We start from the raw sequence: 15,947 nt of genomic DNA on the forward strand, positions 1-15,947 counted from the left end.
ATGTGAATATGAATAGTGGTGATACCACACTCCCACTGCAGCGTGAAATCTGTGTCTGAGAGCCACCCAATGTGGAACTCTTATTTTTTAAAATAAGTGCAAAGATAGCAGCTGGTCTATTTTGATGCATGATAGAAGTAAAAACAAAAAGAAAATACGATTCGCAATACTCACTTAAATGATGTGTAATCTTCTCCCTACCCCCATCCATAGAAAGACGATAGGTACTGGCAAAACACTGCCCTCTCAAATATGTTGACTCCACAGAGAATGGAGTACTTTACAACCTAAGCTGAATCACAAGGATGTAAATCAGAAATCATTTAAGAGTTGAAAGTTTCAATGTGATAAAATTATTATTTTCAAACAAGGGTCACTGAATAAAATCTAACCTTGGTAAATAATAGCAGGCTCTGGACGTTACATCTCATGCCACCATATACAGGCAGAAGACACAGTATGTCCATGTGACTTGTCATTTCACTTGTAACAAAGTGCTAGATACTAATGGAATTACAATTTTTCATACAATATTTAATGTAATTATATTAAACATTTAGTCACCCTCACATAATTATTTAAGGGCCTAGTAGATGAAATTGCATTTCACAGAAACAAAGATAGGTTGAGATGGAGACACAGTGCCTGTGCTCGGAAGTCACTGGAAAGCACCCGATCACCATAGTCAAGATGGCCAAGGGCTTCTGACCTGATTAAAATAAGGAGTCATATAAGAAATGGCTTTATTAGAAAAAAAAATGTAGTGTACACGTGGCTAATTTCTATCATCGACATACCTCTTGGCTATTTTATCTTTAAAACTGGATACAGGGTTTGAACTTCTTCAGAAGTTAGTGGCATATCTTCCTATTCTGATATGTGACTTAGGGAAGGCGTTATCTTCATGTGATAGACACCCTTTATTTCTTTTCATAATTACAAGTAATCAGTAGTTTAGTACTGGCACAAAACAGAGAATTACTTAGGTAGTGCTTTACGTGTAAGACGTCATACTTCCAACCCCAGAATCAGGCACAGGTATGCCATCTGTAGAGTTTCAAAATCCCCTATTATCACTCAAGTCCCCATTATTATTACCTAGTAGTAATTAAATTAATGTGATAATCTGTAACCTAACAAAACCTCTGAATGAAGTTTCTTTCTTCTTCTTTTCCCGTTAGATGTGCAATTCCGAGCAAATGTGCAGTGTGCAGTATTGACTTCTAGCCTCCTTTTAAACTCCTTCAAGTCTGTGCTATTAAACGGAGACAACCACATCAAGATAGAGTCTGTCATAGGATTCCCTGAAGCACAGAATGAGGAGGAGACTGAGCAAACACGACCCGGGAAGGCACCAATTGAACCAAGACAACTCTGTAAGACAAAAAACATGCAGTTTTAAACATTCATGCATCACCAGCCGAACACCACCTGTATGCTGGAAGGAATCTGCTCTGCATTAAAAAGTACGTCTAATAAATGCACCCTGGAAGGCCTAGAAACTGCCTTTCAATAAACAGTGACAATCTGGAGACTAAGTGATGTGTGTAATATATTGCAGGGCTTCCATGTGGAATATTTTTAATCAATATTGTTAATAACTTTTCACCAATTTAATCCACCTTGACTTCGGTTACAAAAATAAATTACTTCAAAGAAAAAAATCAATCACCTTTAAATGTTAGTTTGATAGTGATTCTTTAAGTACCCTCTATCACCATCACTCTCGTCCCTGTTTATAAATATCTGATGGATTAAAAAGACAAATACCAAAATCACCTGAATTTTGAGATACCATTTTTAGATGTTTTGAATAGAAATATCTATTTCTCAGCAAAAATATTAAGTAGAAATCACTGTAAAACAGATTAGAAAATATATTTAAAAATAAAACATACCAAAAAATCAATCATCATTCTGCCCCCAGAGACCACTGTGAATATTTGGCTTATTTCTTTCTAGTCTTTTTCTCCACCAGCATGAATGGTTATGTATGATGCCAATTACTGGAAAACCTATAGGAATCATTTGAATGGGCAATTCTGTTGTTGTTTGATTTAATGTGTCAAACACATGCTTCTTCAGAAATGCTCTCTCATGAATTCAGGACTCTCCAACAAGACAATCCTGAGCCATTTGCTACCAACACACACTGCCCACTGTAGCTGCCTCTAGCCACTTCCTCGAGCTCCAGGGACCCTAGGGCTGTGCATCTGTTCAGCCTTCCTCTACCCCAGCCCATCTGCCGGTCAACCCCAAGGCTCTGAAGTGAATAGCTCCTTGGCATAAAAATGTTGGTGGAGGTGGTAGGGACAACGTTTCTAGTCTAATATCCATTTAGCAGTTTCAATTTAAAAAAACAAGGAAAATAAACTCCTTGGTGCCTTTTTTTTTTGGTCACTCTTAGGGGTTTTATTTTCCCTTTGTACCTCTACAAAATGCTAATACTGCCTTAATCTTCAAAAGTCATCCTAAAGATTTCCACACTGCTGCTTTAGTTTAATCCATAATTCATATGGCTAAAAGAGCAATTTATGCTCAGGAATGGAAATCAGAAAACTGACTGGCAAGAAAAGGTGCTGCAATACCTTTTTTTCCCTGTAATATGCTCACAAAAGCAGCCTCTCCACCTCTCAATTACTATGTTTTAAAAGTCAGACATGCTATTCTATAGTATATAACAAAGATGTATATTTCAATGGTATTTTTATGCAAAGCTGTTTTCTCTGCTTTACTTGGATTGAACATAGTCTAAATACTCAGAGAAGCTGTGATCTATGAGATCTTGTCTTCATTCTGATGTTCCCTGAAATGACACAACAGGTACTTTCTGCTTTTATGTTGACTATATAACCCCCGGATTTCTGGTAATTTTACTAGGCAAAAAGAAACAATAAAAAATTAAAAAGTAGTAAAATATAGACAATAGCATTTTGTTTGCATTAAAAGGGAGAACTTGGACTTCAGGGTCAAATTTTAAACAACAGATAAAAGATGTATGGTAATTGATAAATGGTTTACAACAATGACAGCTGCTACATCTTAAAGACTGTATTTTATGGGGAACTAGAGCAACACACATAGCAACAATCAGCTTGTCCTTGCTTTCCTTAAACTGAGAAACCTGTCAAATATTGCCCCAATTTTTTAATAATACCTTTTATTTCAGTTATTATTAGAATTGTAAAATCATTCTTCTATATAGGTTCAGATGAAATCTCTAAAAACTTAACATAATTGCTTTTTAGCACTATGGTTTGTTCACTGGTTTTTACTGTGTGCTTCTCTCTGAAAAGTCAAATCCACCTCTCAGTAAATTCACTTGTTTCAATCAACTGCAAGTGTTCTTTGGAATTATTTGCCTTGTTAGAAAGCAAAAGGTCAGAGACAGGGGAACCTTACATTTTCCTGCTGAAAACCATTCACATAAACCATGGCTTAGGTGCTCTAATAAGCAAGGAAATTATTTGCTTAAAAATATAATTTGACTTGGCAGTAGCAAAGTCAACTGCTCTCCTTTCTGAGCCTCTTTCTGATCCTGATACAGATGAATTAACAGAATCCCAAGCCACTGAGATTTCGTACTGTAACTCTTTTTCTCTTTTAAAATAAGCATGGGTTTCTAATATTTCTTCCCTTTGCCTTTCACTGGATGAAATATAAATCCACACTTGAAGGCAGGGCTCTACAGCCTGCCCCATACTTCCGCTGGGTCTCTATTGTCTACTGCACAGCAGAGTACTCTCTGCCAATTTACAGTTTAGACAGGTGCTCGACTTAGTGAGTGGGCTCTGCAGTAAATGATGAGACTCTTTTGGGATAGAGCTAATTGGGATTTTGCTCATCCTCTTATCTTTTTCTTCTGGAAGCCCTGTTGTACCTTTCGCCTCATCTTTCCCTTCAGTGATGCCATGTTTTTGGTTTCTACCACTGACAAGGACTTGACTGTTTCCAGCTGCCACACTCCAGAATCACTTTCCTATTTTCTTTTATGATGATTTAACAAGATTGTCTCCTTTATCACTCAAGGTGAGCAGCCAGCTGACCCCATGATTTCCCAGGACAATGCCCTGCTATCTTCATTCCACATCAATTACCCAGTAGATCGTACCATCACATTCCATTATTCTACTTCTTAGATATAAAATTACTTCTCACTAGTCCACATTTGTTGAACCTGCTCTTTGTTTTCCTGGTAATCATTAGTCAATGCCTCCCACCTCTGCCAGGCCCCTGAATCTTTTGAGTAACAATGCAGCCTCACATTCATGGTCAGCCACTTTAAAATGAAAGCACTGAGATAAAAATCATGATGCTTTTAGCCAAAACCCGCTGGAAAGCTTCTAGAACAAAAAGTAACAGATAATACAAACTTCAGAATATTAAACAGAATACATTGCAGAGCACATAAAGGATATAACAGCATTCTCGAATTGATTTTTCTATGTGACTTTATTAGAATAAAGCATCACCATGCTATCTCAACTCAATGAAATTCCCAAACGCAGGAAGCAACTCAGTTTTACAAATATGCTTATATCAGGGAGCAAGTAACAACTTTTTTTTTTTTTTTTTGGGCAGTGACCTTGAAAAATCCAAGTCAATAAAACTCTAAAAAAACTTCTGACAAGGTTCCAGGTTCCCAAAGCTGAATTGAAATAGGACGTGGAGACCCTGCGACCCAAGGCTCCAAATAAGCATTCTATAGTATATAACTATAGTGGCACTGGTATAGAAGCCTGAATCACATTTGCCTTCAATGGCTGTAATGGCTCTAATCTGCAAGCAAATTGCCAGCAGAACCTCGCTGGCTAGGCAAGGCATTCTATTGTGGTCATTTTGGGGTTTGTGTAGCCCTGAAAAATTATCTGTTTTCACTTATCAGATAGTACACTGCAGGGGGAAAAACCCGAGTCAGGAAATTTAGTACTTCCTTGAGAACTGACTTAAAAAACCACAGATCTTTATGATGGTTAAAAATCATCTTCTAAGTTATAATCTCAGCACTTTGGGAAGCCAAGGCAGGTGGATTTCTTGAGCCCAGAGATTCAAGACCAGCCTGGGCAACATGGCAGAATCTCATCTCTACCAAAAAAGTACAAAAAATGAACCAGGTTTGGTGGCACATGCTTGTGGTCCCAGCTACTTGGGAGGCTGAGGTAGGAGGATCACTTGAAGCTGGGAGGTCGATGTTGCAGTGAGCCATAATTGCACCACTGCACTCCAGACTGGGTGACACAGCAAGACCCTGTCTCCACTACACCTAAAAAAAAATCAGGCCTTCTAATCACATAACTAATAGTTGAATTTTGACATATAATTAACTTCTGGGTGAGTTTTCAAGTTTCAAAATAACTGAATAATGACATTTGAACACTGGTTTTAATGGAAGGGAATTCAATTTATCATATAAAACGTATAGGGTACTAGGCTGCAGAACTAACATTTATTGTTAGGAAACAGTTTTACAGAATTTTTAGATTTGCAATTTATATATCATCATACCTCAGACCATAAAGAATGTGATCTGCTACAGGACTTTTAGGGCAAGATCAATTAATCCTACTGAAAAGAGTTTCAACACGAATTTCATGGTTCTAGTAACTTTAGTCCTAGAGAGATGTGGACGATGTTTTCATGTATTCATGATGCGCACTCATAAATACACATAAAAGCACTTCTTTACAATGGAAGACTAGATATTTAAATTCCTAGCACCAGTCAGCGAATTATATAGCAGAAACAAAACAAACATCGGTGGGTGCCAGCTGTGCCGTGGACTAGGCTCTTTCCTATGTATCTTCTTCTTAACTGCCTAAAATGCCAAAATTTAATGAGACCGTTTTCCTGGAAACCGTCTTGGTGGATTAAAATGAAAGATTATCTAAAGTTTCATAGGGTACTATGCTCAATACCTGGGTGATGGGATCATTCGTGTCCCAAACCTCAGTGCCATGCAATATTCCCATGTAACAATCCTGCACATGTACTCCTTGAATCTAAAATAAACATTTAAATTATTTCAAAAAGTTCCACTTTTTTTTACAATAGTCACAAAGTTTAAGTGGAAACTTTTTAAACATCTACACAAACATGTATAAGAACACAGGATCAGAAACCAACCAAAAAGAAGGATGTTTTGTTTCTCCCAGCTAGATAAAAACTTGATTATATCAGAAATGGGCAGAAATAGTGCCAAATGTTTCTTCTGCTCGCTCTGCCAAAGAAATAAAATATCTGCTTGTATCTGGTCACTATGAATTTGCAAAATGAGGAAGAAGTACTGACTGACGTCAGTTCCATTTAATTCACTCCAGACACCAAACGCTGTTAACAAGTCAAAACTGCAACAGGACCCAGGGGAGTGACAGGGATAAACTACTGGCCAGGCAAAACGGTCAGATGTGCATGGACCTCTGTTGCAGTAAGACAGTTTAGGGCAGTTTCCATTATTGGTGTCTTCCCTGCCTTAAACTGATAAATAAAAACGTGTTTGTTACATACTAGAGACCATAAGCAAAAGATTTACTGGGGAATAACATTATCTGGCATTTGCTGTTGTTCTTTTTAAATACCGGGAGGACAAAACTCTATTTTTAGCTGACAGGAAAAACCATGCTCTGCTGGGTGGCACCAACCACTAAGCAAAGCTGTGCCCATTGGCTGGAAAACTGCTTCTACCATCCCAGGGGGTATCACAGCCAGCTCTGATGCTTTACCAGATAGACAGGCAATAAGCCACTTAATTTAAATTGTGATACAGCTCAAGTGGATTAAAGCTGATATGTAATGATCGTCAACTACGCTGTTTAGAAAACTAATTGGAAGGAAAGACCTGATTCCTGGTGATGGTGCTTTTCCCTAATGGAAGCACGTGTTTCCAGGAGGACAACAAAGAGTGATCTTCTGACTTCATTAATATCACCCTCCTTCATATGATAAATCAAACTTGTATCAGGTTTAGCAAAGACTTAATTTACCTGCATTACTGATTGACAAAAACAATCTAATGTACTGTTTATTATATTAAGAAATAAGTTCGTGTCCTTCATAGGGACATGGATGAATCTGGAAACCATCATTCTCAGCAAACTGACACAAGAACAGAAAATCAAACACTGCATGGTATCACTCACAGGCGGGTGTTGAATAATTAGAACACGTGGATAAGGGAGGGGAGCATCACACACCTGCGGTCAGTTGGGGGGAACTAGGGGAGGGACAGCTGGGGGTGGATAGAAATACCAGATATAGCTGATGGGGGAGGAAGGCAGCAAACCACCTTGCCATGTAGTACCTATGCAACAATCCTGCATGGTCTGCACATATACCTCAGAACCTAAAGTACAATAAAATAAAAATAAAAATAAATTCATCTACCCTATGGAAAGAAAGACAGTTTCAAAATTTATTTTCCAGTTGAGGAGGTTAGCATAGTTATTATTGCAATTATAACCCTGTCAGAAATACTCCTATAAACAATTCGGCCTCTTGGAGTGTCACATTTTAGAGCATTCCTTACACTGGGTGACTTCCTTCATTCATCCCTCAGGCTTTAAACTCCTTATACAACCCTAATATTAATTTACATCCTGTGTTAAGAGAGATTCAAAGTAGTTTTTAAAAAGCAATAGACCAGAGGTTCATAATGACAATCTGCATATTTGAATCACTTGGTAGGGTAAGGCGTGGGGGTGGGAGGATTTTAAAAGCACAAATGCTAGGCTTCAGTTCAGGTTAATTCAGAAATTCGGGGAGGTGGTGGGGAGTACAGGCAGGGAAGGAGTGAGAGTGTACTTGGGCTAGAATGCATTTCAAGAAAAACAACTGAGGAGTTTCCTTTCATTGGCAATGAAAGCTCACATAAAGTAATTTGCCTTAGTGAGACTTCTCCAAATAAAAAACTTCTATACACTGGTGACACAAGCTTTTCTTGTAACACATTTAAATAGTAAATAAAAAATCAAATTTCTTACCTGTATGATAAAATGTGAGAAAAAATAAAAGTACTCCCATAAATATATTACTTAAAAAAGTGACAACTCCACAAGTAATTCCTTCTGGAACTGGGTAGACAGTTTCCACAAAAAGCTCAAAAAATATAGGTACACTGCTATTCAAGAAGACTCCCAGGAGAATGCAGGAGGCATATAATGTCACTAAAATAAAAACACAAACATTTTAGTTTCACAGTAGCAGTGTTCAGTCATATCAGATCGATCTTTAGGGTGTTCTCTTTCCAAAGCATTGACTCTGAAATTTCTTCTCTTTTCAAAGGTAGTTGGTAAAGTTTGACAAAGCATCACACATCTGTCAGCTCTTTGCTGCAGTTTTGTGGAGGAGACACAAAAACATTTTATTTCTGGATGAGTACCAGTTTATTTCCTTTACCTTTCTGGTGGATTATTCCAAAGCACAAAACAATTTACCACTATCATATAATTAAAAGGGTTCTTCTCCTGCTTGGTCATACTCCTCTAGACTTGTTCCATTATTTTAGAATGTAAAATCTAAGAATAAATGTCAGAAGCATTACATGTTACTGAAAGTTACCTAAAGAGATTGGCTAATAATTGCTTTCAAGCACAAAATAAACATCATGCAGTATGTAATTTCTTGAGAAACACAATGTAATCAGTCCTCGATTTTGGAATGGGTTTTATGTCAACATTTTTTTTCAAATAAGTAACTTTTTTGAAACACAGAAAAATATTTCATCCAGAAATGTACAATTAATAGTGACTAGGATCCCCAATGAAATCATAAAAAATCTGTTAACACTATTCTGTGGCAAAGTCTATTGAATAAGGATGTTATTTTTATTCTTATAAGAAAGTCTGGGGAAATACACTACAAGTAATTTTATCATTGCTACTACTGTCTGTCTATGAACCTTCATTAATTTTAACTTGAAGGCGAAAACAGAACCAGAAAGGAAAAAAATGATTCCCTATTTAGAAACCTAAAATATGTCCCTATATCCTAGTAAGTATAACATATTCACTGATAATAATGAGTAGAAGTCATCCTAAGTTTAAGGTTACAAGGAAAGTATTTTTAATAAAAATATTTGTTAAGGAAAAAAAAATCCTGTATGGGAACTGCAGAAAGTAAGGAAGTTACATTAAATCTGTTATGTATAATTCATGCACTCACAGAACATATCAAATTACCAGAATTTACCATAACTGATTGCAATCATTAACGGTCCATGACGTTGTCGAAGGGGTAAAAAAAATAATAGTATACACTGATTTCTAATAGAATTTCTCTAATTAACCTCCACTCTTGCTTCCCCCTCCAATTACACTGGTCTTTGGGGATTATAAAATATTTAATATGTTCTAATAAAACAAATAGTTGGTAATTACTTTGACTGTTTCTTTGAATAGTAGATATGAAAATAGATAAAGAAAGAATCACTTGGTGAATTAAGAACATACTGCTGACTAAAGCAGTGATCAGATTATTTGCACAATTACATGGGAAGCATCAGATGGCTATGACAAATACCATTTAAAATGTGACATAATTTTCAAGAGATTCTTAAAAACAAAACACAACCTAATGCTTCATGTTCACAATATATTTGCCAGATGTAGATCACATAAATCAATCACATTTTCTACTTACATATGACTCATTAGTGGTACATTAGGAAATCTAGAGATGGAAAATCACTTTAGATTTATTTATTTATTATTTTTGAGACGGAGTCTTGCTCTATTTCCCAGACTAAAGTGCCGTGGTGTGATCTTGGCTCACTGCAACCTCTGCCTCCTGGGTTCAAGTCATTCTTCTGCCTCAGCCTCCCTAGTAGCTGGGATTACAGGCATGTACCACCATGCCGAGCTAATTTTGTGTGTGTGTGTGTGTGTGTGTGTGTGTGTGTGTGTGTGTGTGTGTATTTTTATTAGAGATGGGGTTTTGCCATGTTAGCCAGGCTGGTCTTGAATTCCTGACCTCAAATGATTCACCTGCATTGGTCTCCCAAAGTGCTGGGATTACAGGTGTGGACCACCACACCCGGCCTAGAATAATTTATTATCATGCCAGCCATGGTGACTCACACCTGTAATCCCTTTGGGAGGCTGAGGCAGGATTACTTGAGCCCAGGAGTTCCAGACCATCCTGGGCAACATGGTGAGACCCTGTCTCTCCAAATAATAATAATGATGAAGTTATTTTTAAAAATATTAATTTATTGATCAGTCAGTGGTAGTCAGAGGAAAGAGGATGATTGACCCAAAGACAGATGAGCCTAAGAGTTTAAAACAAGAAAATATTAAAGTAAATAACAGGAAATAAATCAAGCTCTTAAGGACCAGCAAGTGCTACTTCTGAGTAAAGACTCCCAAATTCCTGATGGAATTAGCTGTTTTTAGGAAACATGTTTTGAAATAATCCTGTCTACATTTTTATTTCTGAAGGAAATGTACTCCTATATATAATTTGTAGTCAGGCAAATTAAAATGCAATAATTTAAAAATAATTACAATCTGGTTAACAGAATAATTCCATGTGGTAAATGAATGAAAATATAATACGAATGTACTGAAAGGGAAATACCAATATGGAGTCTTGAAAAGAGATTTGGTTGGGCGAGGTGGCTCACGCCTGTAATCCCAACACTTTGGGAGGCCAAGGTGGGCAGATCAAGAGGTCAGGAAATTGAGACCATCCTGGCCAACATGGTGAAATCCTGTCTCTACTAAAAAAATACAAAAAATTAGCTGGGCATGGTGGCAGGTGCCTGTAGTCCCAGCTACTCAGGAGGCTGAGGCAGGAGAATCACCTGGACCTGGGAGGCAGAGGTTGCAGTGAGCTGAGATTGCATCACTGCATTCCAGCCTCAGTGACACAGTGAGACTTCATCTTGAAAAAAAAAAAAAAAAAAAAAAAAAAAAAAAGGAAGAAAAGAGAGATTCAATTTGAATGATTTTTTATCAAGCACCGTACAAAGAAAGAGGCATGGGATGTGTCAGAAGAGACTGGGCTCTCTGACACATCCCATGGGGAAGCAGGGGGCTCTATCTGAAAACCCTGAGACCTCAAGACCATGCAAGTCCCTTGGTCCTCATTTCATGCTTATTAAGAGTCTTTGGATTTTGGCTTTCTATGTGTCTAAATTCTGGGAGGAACTTGGAAGAAGAGGCATAAATAACTGCTGTTGGAAAGATGAAATTTTTACTGTGGTTAAACATTCCTGATGGAACTGTAAATAGCTCATCTTCTGGTGAGTAATTTGGAAATGTTTATCAAAATAAATAAGGTAATTACTCTTTGACCTAACACTTCCATGCCTAAGGATTTATCCTACTGCTATGCAGATATAGATATATAAAGAACACTTACCAAAGAAACTATAGTATGAAAAGATGAAAAACAAGCTAAATGCCCCCAATGGTGGGGGTGTGGTTGGTTAAAATTTTATAAAACATCCAAAGAGATATTATACAATTAAAAATGAGGCACCTCTGTATGTACTATAATAATATTAATAACACTTAAGATACATAAGTGAAAAAGGTACTGAAAAGTATGTTATACTAAAACAAAGGGCACACACACATTACAGTATCTATCTGTAAATACACAGAATTCCCTGGGAGAATATAGGAGAAACTGGCAATCAGGTTTGCCTTCAGAGAGGAAAATTGGGGGTCACAGGAGAGTAGAGACTTTTAACTGTATACTCTTTTTCTACTACTTGAATTTGAATTTTTTTGCTATGTGTATAGCTTACTTATTTAATAAAATTAAAAGAAATTTCATTATGAACAAATGAATGGACAGTAGACACAACTCCACTTCATGTGAGTTTGTGAGCTCATTAGCTCAGAAATGGTTATCACCAGGTGAGCTGAACCAAAGAGGTGATGTCTACATCCAGGAGCCACATAACACAGCCTTGGTGCGGGGTCCTTGACGTGAAGATTCCCACTTCACTTGTTAGAATTCCTATTATTTGGAGGATAAATGGGCTATTATATGTAGGAGAAATAGATGATATAACTTTAGAGGTCAGTAATCAAAAATGAAGTATTTTCATTCGATTGTCTCAGTCTTGGTGTTTGCTTCTTGTGTTACTATAAAAGCGATGACTGGCTGGGTGCGGTGGCTCATGCCTGTAATCCCAGCACTTTGGAAGGCCAAGGCGGGCAAATCACAAAGTCAAGAGATAGAGACCATCCTGGCCAACATGGTGAAATACTGTCTCTACTAAAAATACAAAAATTAGCTGGGTGTGGTGGCATACACCTATAGTCCCAGCTACTCGGGAGGCTGAGACAGAAGAATCACTTGAACCTGGAAGGCAGAGGTGGCAGTGAGCCGAGATTGTGCCACTGCACTCCAGCCTGGTGACAGAATGAGATTCTGTACCGCCCCCCCAAATAAATAAAGTGGTGACCAAGAGATTTTTATTACACTAGATAGATATGTGGAAATCACTTGTTATTGCAGAAAGTAAAAAATCATAATAATTTACCCAGGAAGGGGTTAAATTAAGATCCTCATCATTAGAATGGGGGAAGGTAGCTGTGTCAGGACTGATTTAATATATTCCAGTGTTCTGGGGCATGCATAAAGCAGACGCTGATTATTGCAAGTCTGAATTTGATTTCCATTCGAGTTTTCAGTTTAGAATCTCATACATCCAGTGGGTGAATGTCATCTATTAAAAGTCAGGCAGACAAGATAATTTCTTGCTTGTCATGGAAGGTTCAAACTACATGATCATTAAATATTTCCATAACTTTGTGTAATACTGATACTAAAATTATAATCAACTGCCTTTCAATTAAAAATTCAAGGTAATTTAGCAGAACAAACACAACTGAAGTGCTGATGCAGATTTTTTTTTTTTCTAATAAAAAGCAAATAAAATTTCATGGGCCTACACTTTAAATTGCAAAAAACAAAGTCCTATGTAGCACAAACTACTGTACAGTTAAAAATGAATGTATTTCAAGCACATGTCTTGGATCATAACCCTGAAAGTATTCTTCCCCACCCTTGTTCCCATAACAAAACAAATTACTAAACTTTAGGGAAACAAAACTATGTACAAATACATTTTTATTAACTAAAGTTACACTAAACCTTTAGGAGATCAGTGATTACAAAACAAATTACAGATAAGAATAAGACCTATCAACATCTAATGAGATTCTCAAGATAGCAATAACATAACTTCATAATCTTAGATTTATATAATTTCTAAAAATATTTTAAAAACTGCTGTCACATATATTATCATATTTGATCATCCTGTCAGCTCTTTGAGGCAGGTAAAATATTTTACAGTTGAAGCGACCAAAATTCTGAAAGTGAAAAAACAGCTAATTTAGAAACAATGGAAATTTGCAGTGCTAATAATGATATAATTTAGGCCTACAGACTCTAGCATGTTTTCTGCCAATTCACTGTGTCAGACTGAAAAAAACGAAAACAAACAACAACACCTGGTATTTTTAAATTCAATGGTATTGACACGAAAGGCATATTTCCCAAATCTGTATTCACCATAAAAGCTGGAAGCGACTGCACATTATATGACAGAATCAAAAACAAAGAGCATCAAAAGGTTACAAACAAAAAGATGAACTTTAATCACAGTAAATATAAAACGGGCCACAGACTGTTTAACTATAAGAGGGAAAACTTAGCTTAAGCCTTTCTTCAAAACAACTTATCAGATACCTATTATGTGGAAGCTGCTACGTTAGAGCAGTAAATAAAACACACTTTATCCTCAGATCACTCGTACTCTAAGGAATATGATGGACACTTACTGCCCTAGCAACCATTTATATGCACAGTGTTAAGATGATAATTATATTCCTCTCTCTCAAAAAAGAAAAAAAAAAAAAAAGAACTTCTGATCATGAGAAGCAACAGCCTTGGTGCTGAGTGCAGCAGGAAAAGTATGCTAAATTCTAACAAAATGTTTTAAGGAGGACCCTAGCAAGCTATAGTAGGTTTAGAAGAGAGTGATCCCGCAGGTAAGTGGTGTGGAATCCACATCTGCTGAGGAATGGTTCTAATAACTGGGGGGCATGGTTAGATTAAAAGTCAAGGTCAGACATGACAGCTGTCTTCAAATGTTTTGAGGGCTGTCAATGGAAGAGAAAGGGAGTTGACTTATTCTCTGTGAGCTGTGTTGCTCCACACCAGTTATAACTTACTGGGAGGATGAATGTTCTAGGGCCCAGAGCTAACAAAGAAACAGGTAATGTCTTTTCTTGTGGGAGATATTCAGGTTGTAAACAGATGAACATATACCTGGGATGTGATTAAAGACATTCACTTGCTGAATGATAAATTATATTAGATGATGCCTAGAGTTCAGTTAAGTGGATCAATAACAAATTTAAATACATGTAAGAAGGAGAACTTAAACAGGATATTAAAAACAAAAATTTTGGCCGGGCACAGTGGCTTATACCAGTAATCCCAGCTACTCAGGGGGCTGAGGCAGGAGAATCGCTTGAACCCAGGAGGCGGAGGTTGCAGTGAGCAGAGATTATGCCATTGCACTCCAGCCTGGACAACAGAGCAAGACTCCATCTCAAAAACAAAAAATAAAAAACAGATAAAACCAAAAATCTTGCCAGGCATGGGGCTCACATCTATAATCCCAGCATTTTGGGAGGCCACAGTGGGTGAACCACTTGAGCTCAGGAGTTTGAACCAGCCTGGACAACATGGTGAAATCCTCTCTCTACAAAAACAAACAAAAAAAATTAGCTGGGTGTGGTGGCACACGCCCATAGTCAGTGACTTGGGAGGCTGAGATGGGAGGATAGCTTCAGCCTGGGAGGTTGAGGGTGCAGTGAGCTGAGATTCACCAAGGCACTTCAGCTTGGACAACAAAGTCAGACTGTTTCAGAAGAAAAACAAAAAAACAAAAAACCTGTAGATGCTTCTTGGTGGAAAAGAATAATAGAAGATTTGTTTAAAGTTTTATTAAGAAATAAGTAGCATTATAAAATAACACAACAGATTTTTATTACAAATTATCTTAAGGAGTAGAATCAGGAAATTTCCCTAACGGGTAGGCTTATAACATTAATATACTTTACTGGACAAATTTTATTACTGTGTATACTGACTGAACTTTTATTTTATGATAAAGTTAGGAAAGTTAACTGGAAATTATTAGATTAGACCTTTATTACAAATATTTCATAATCCAAATTAAACTTGAATAAGTGAAGACACTCCTTTTGGAAATGAAGGCACATATAAAGAGAAACAATAAGCAGTCAGAAGAAACATTCACAATGTTTGTTAACTACATAGTTTTTTCATAGATTTTAAGTGTAAAGAATGCATAGAACAATACATCTACGTGTGTACACACACAGATATGCATTTCTGTATCACTGAGCTGTACCTCTTCCCTCAAATCACATTTCTTCCTTAGAAAAAATGACTGCTATGGCCTTCATAATCTATTGCTGATTAAAACACACAATATATGCAACTGCGATTCCAAAAGACAATGAGGCATATCGTGCTATAATGTATTATTAAATCATGGAACACTCACTGATACCTAGTCAAGCCCTCTAACTGCAAGAAACACAGAATCTGCTAGACGACTTATTTCTCTTCTTGAAAATCTCCATGGATAAACATTATATGATCTTCCTCAGCTTCTAATGCTTCTTACATCAAGATTTTTCACAAGTCCATTCTCTTCTTTTAATCCATATTTTACTTTTTCTTTCTTGAGCAGTCTGTCATGAGCACAAGACCTTGTCACTTTTAGTCCATAAAACTGAAGAGAGTAGTTAAGAATGAAGGGAAAATACATGAAAATATAGTGAGAATTATTCTCTAGCCTATACGTGTTACACTTTTTTTTTTTTTTTTTTTTTTTTTTTTTTTTATGTTAAAAAAAGAAACAGCGCACTCCATCTTACGATGCAATAAAAGAT

General features: G+C 36.8%; 1 protein-coding gene across 1 annotated transcript in view; it reads right to left on the reverse strand.

Annotated features, from left to right (window-relative positions):
• Positions 1-719: 719 nt before the first annotated feature.
• The window catches only part of SLC49A4 (solute carrier family 49 member 4), a 78,992-nt gene continuing 63,764 nt past the window's right edge, over positions 720-15,947 (reverse strand). The window contains exons 8-9 of the mRNA XM_032267743.1: positions 7,977-8,159; positions 720-1,374 (exon numbers count right to left, since the gene is read on the reverse strand). Coding sequence (XP_032123634.1) covers positions 1,259-1,374; positions 7,977-8,159 — 299 coding nt within the window. The 3' untranslated portion in view covers positions 720-1,258. The remainder of the gene's footprint in view (positions 1,375-7,976; positions 8,160-15,947) is intronic.

Source organism: Sapajus apella, unplaced genomic scaffold (assembly GCF_009761245.1).
Source record: "Sapajus apella isolate SASKATOON/1434 unplaced genomic scaffold, GSC_monkey_1.0 scaffold171, whole genome shotgun sequence".
In the NCBI taxonomy this organism is placed as follows: domain Eukaryota; kingdom Metazoa; phylum Chordata; class Mammalia; order Primates; family Cebidae; genus Sapajus; species Sapajus apella.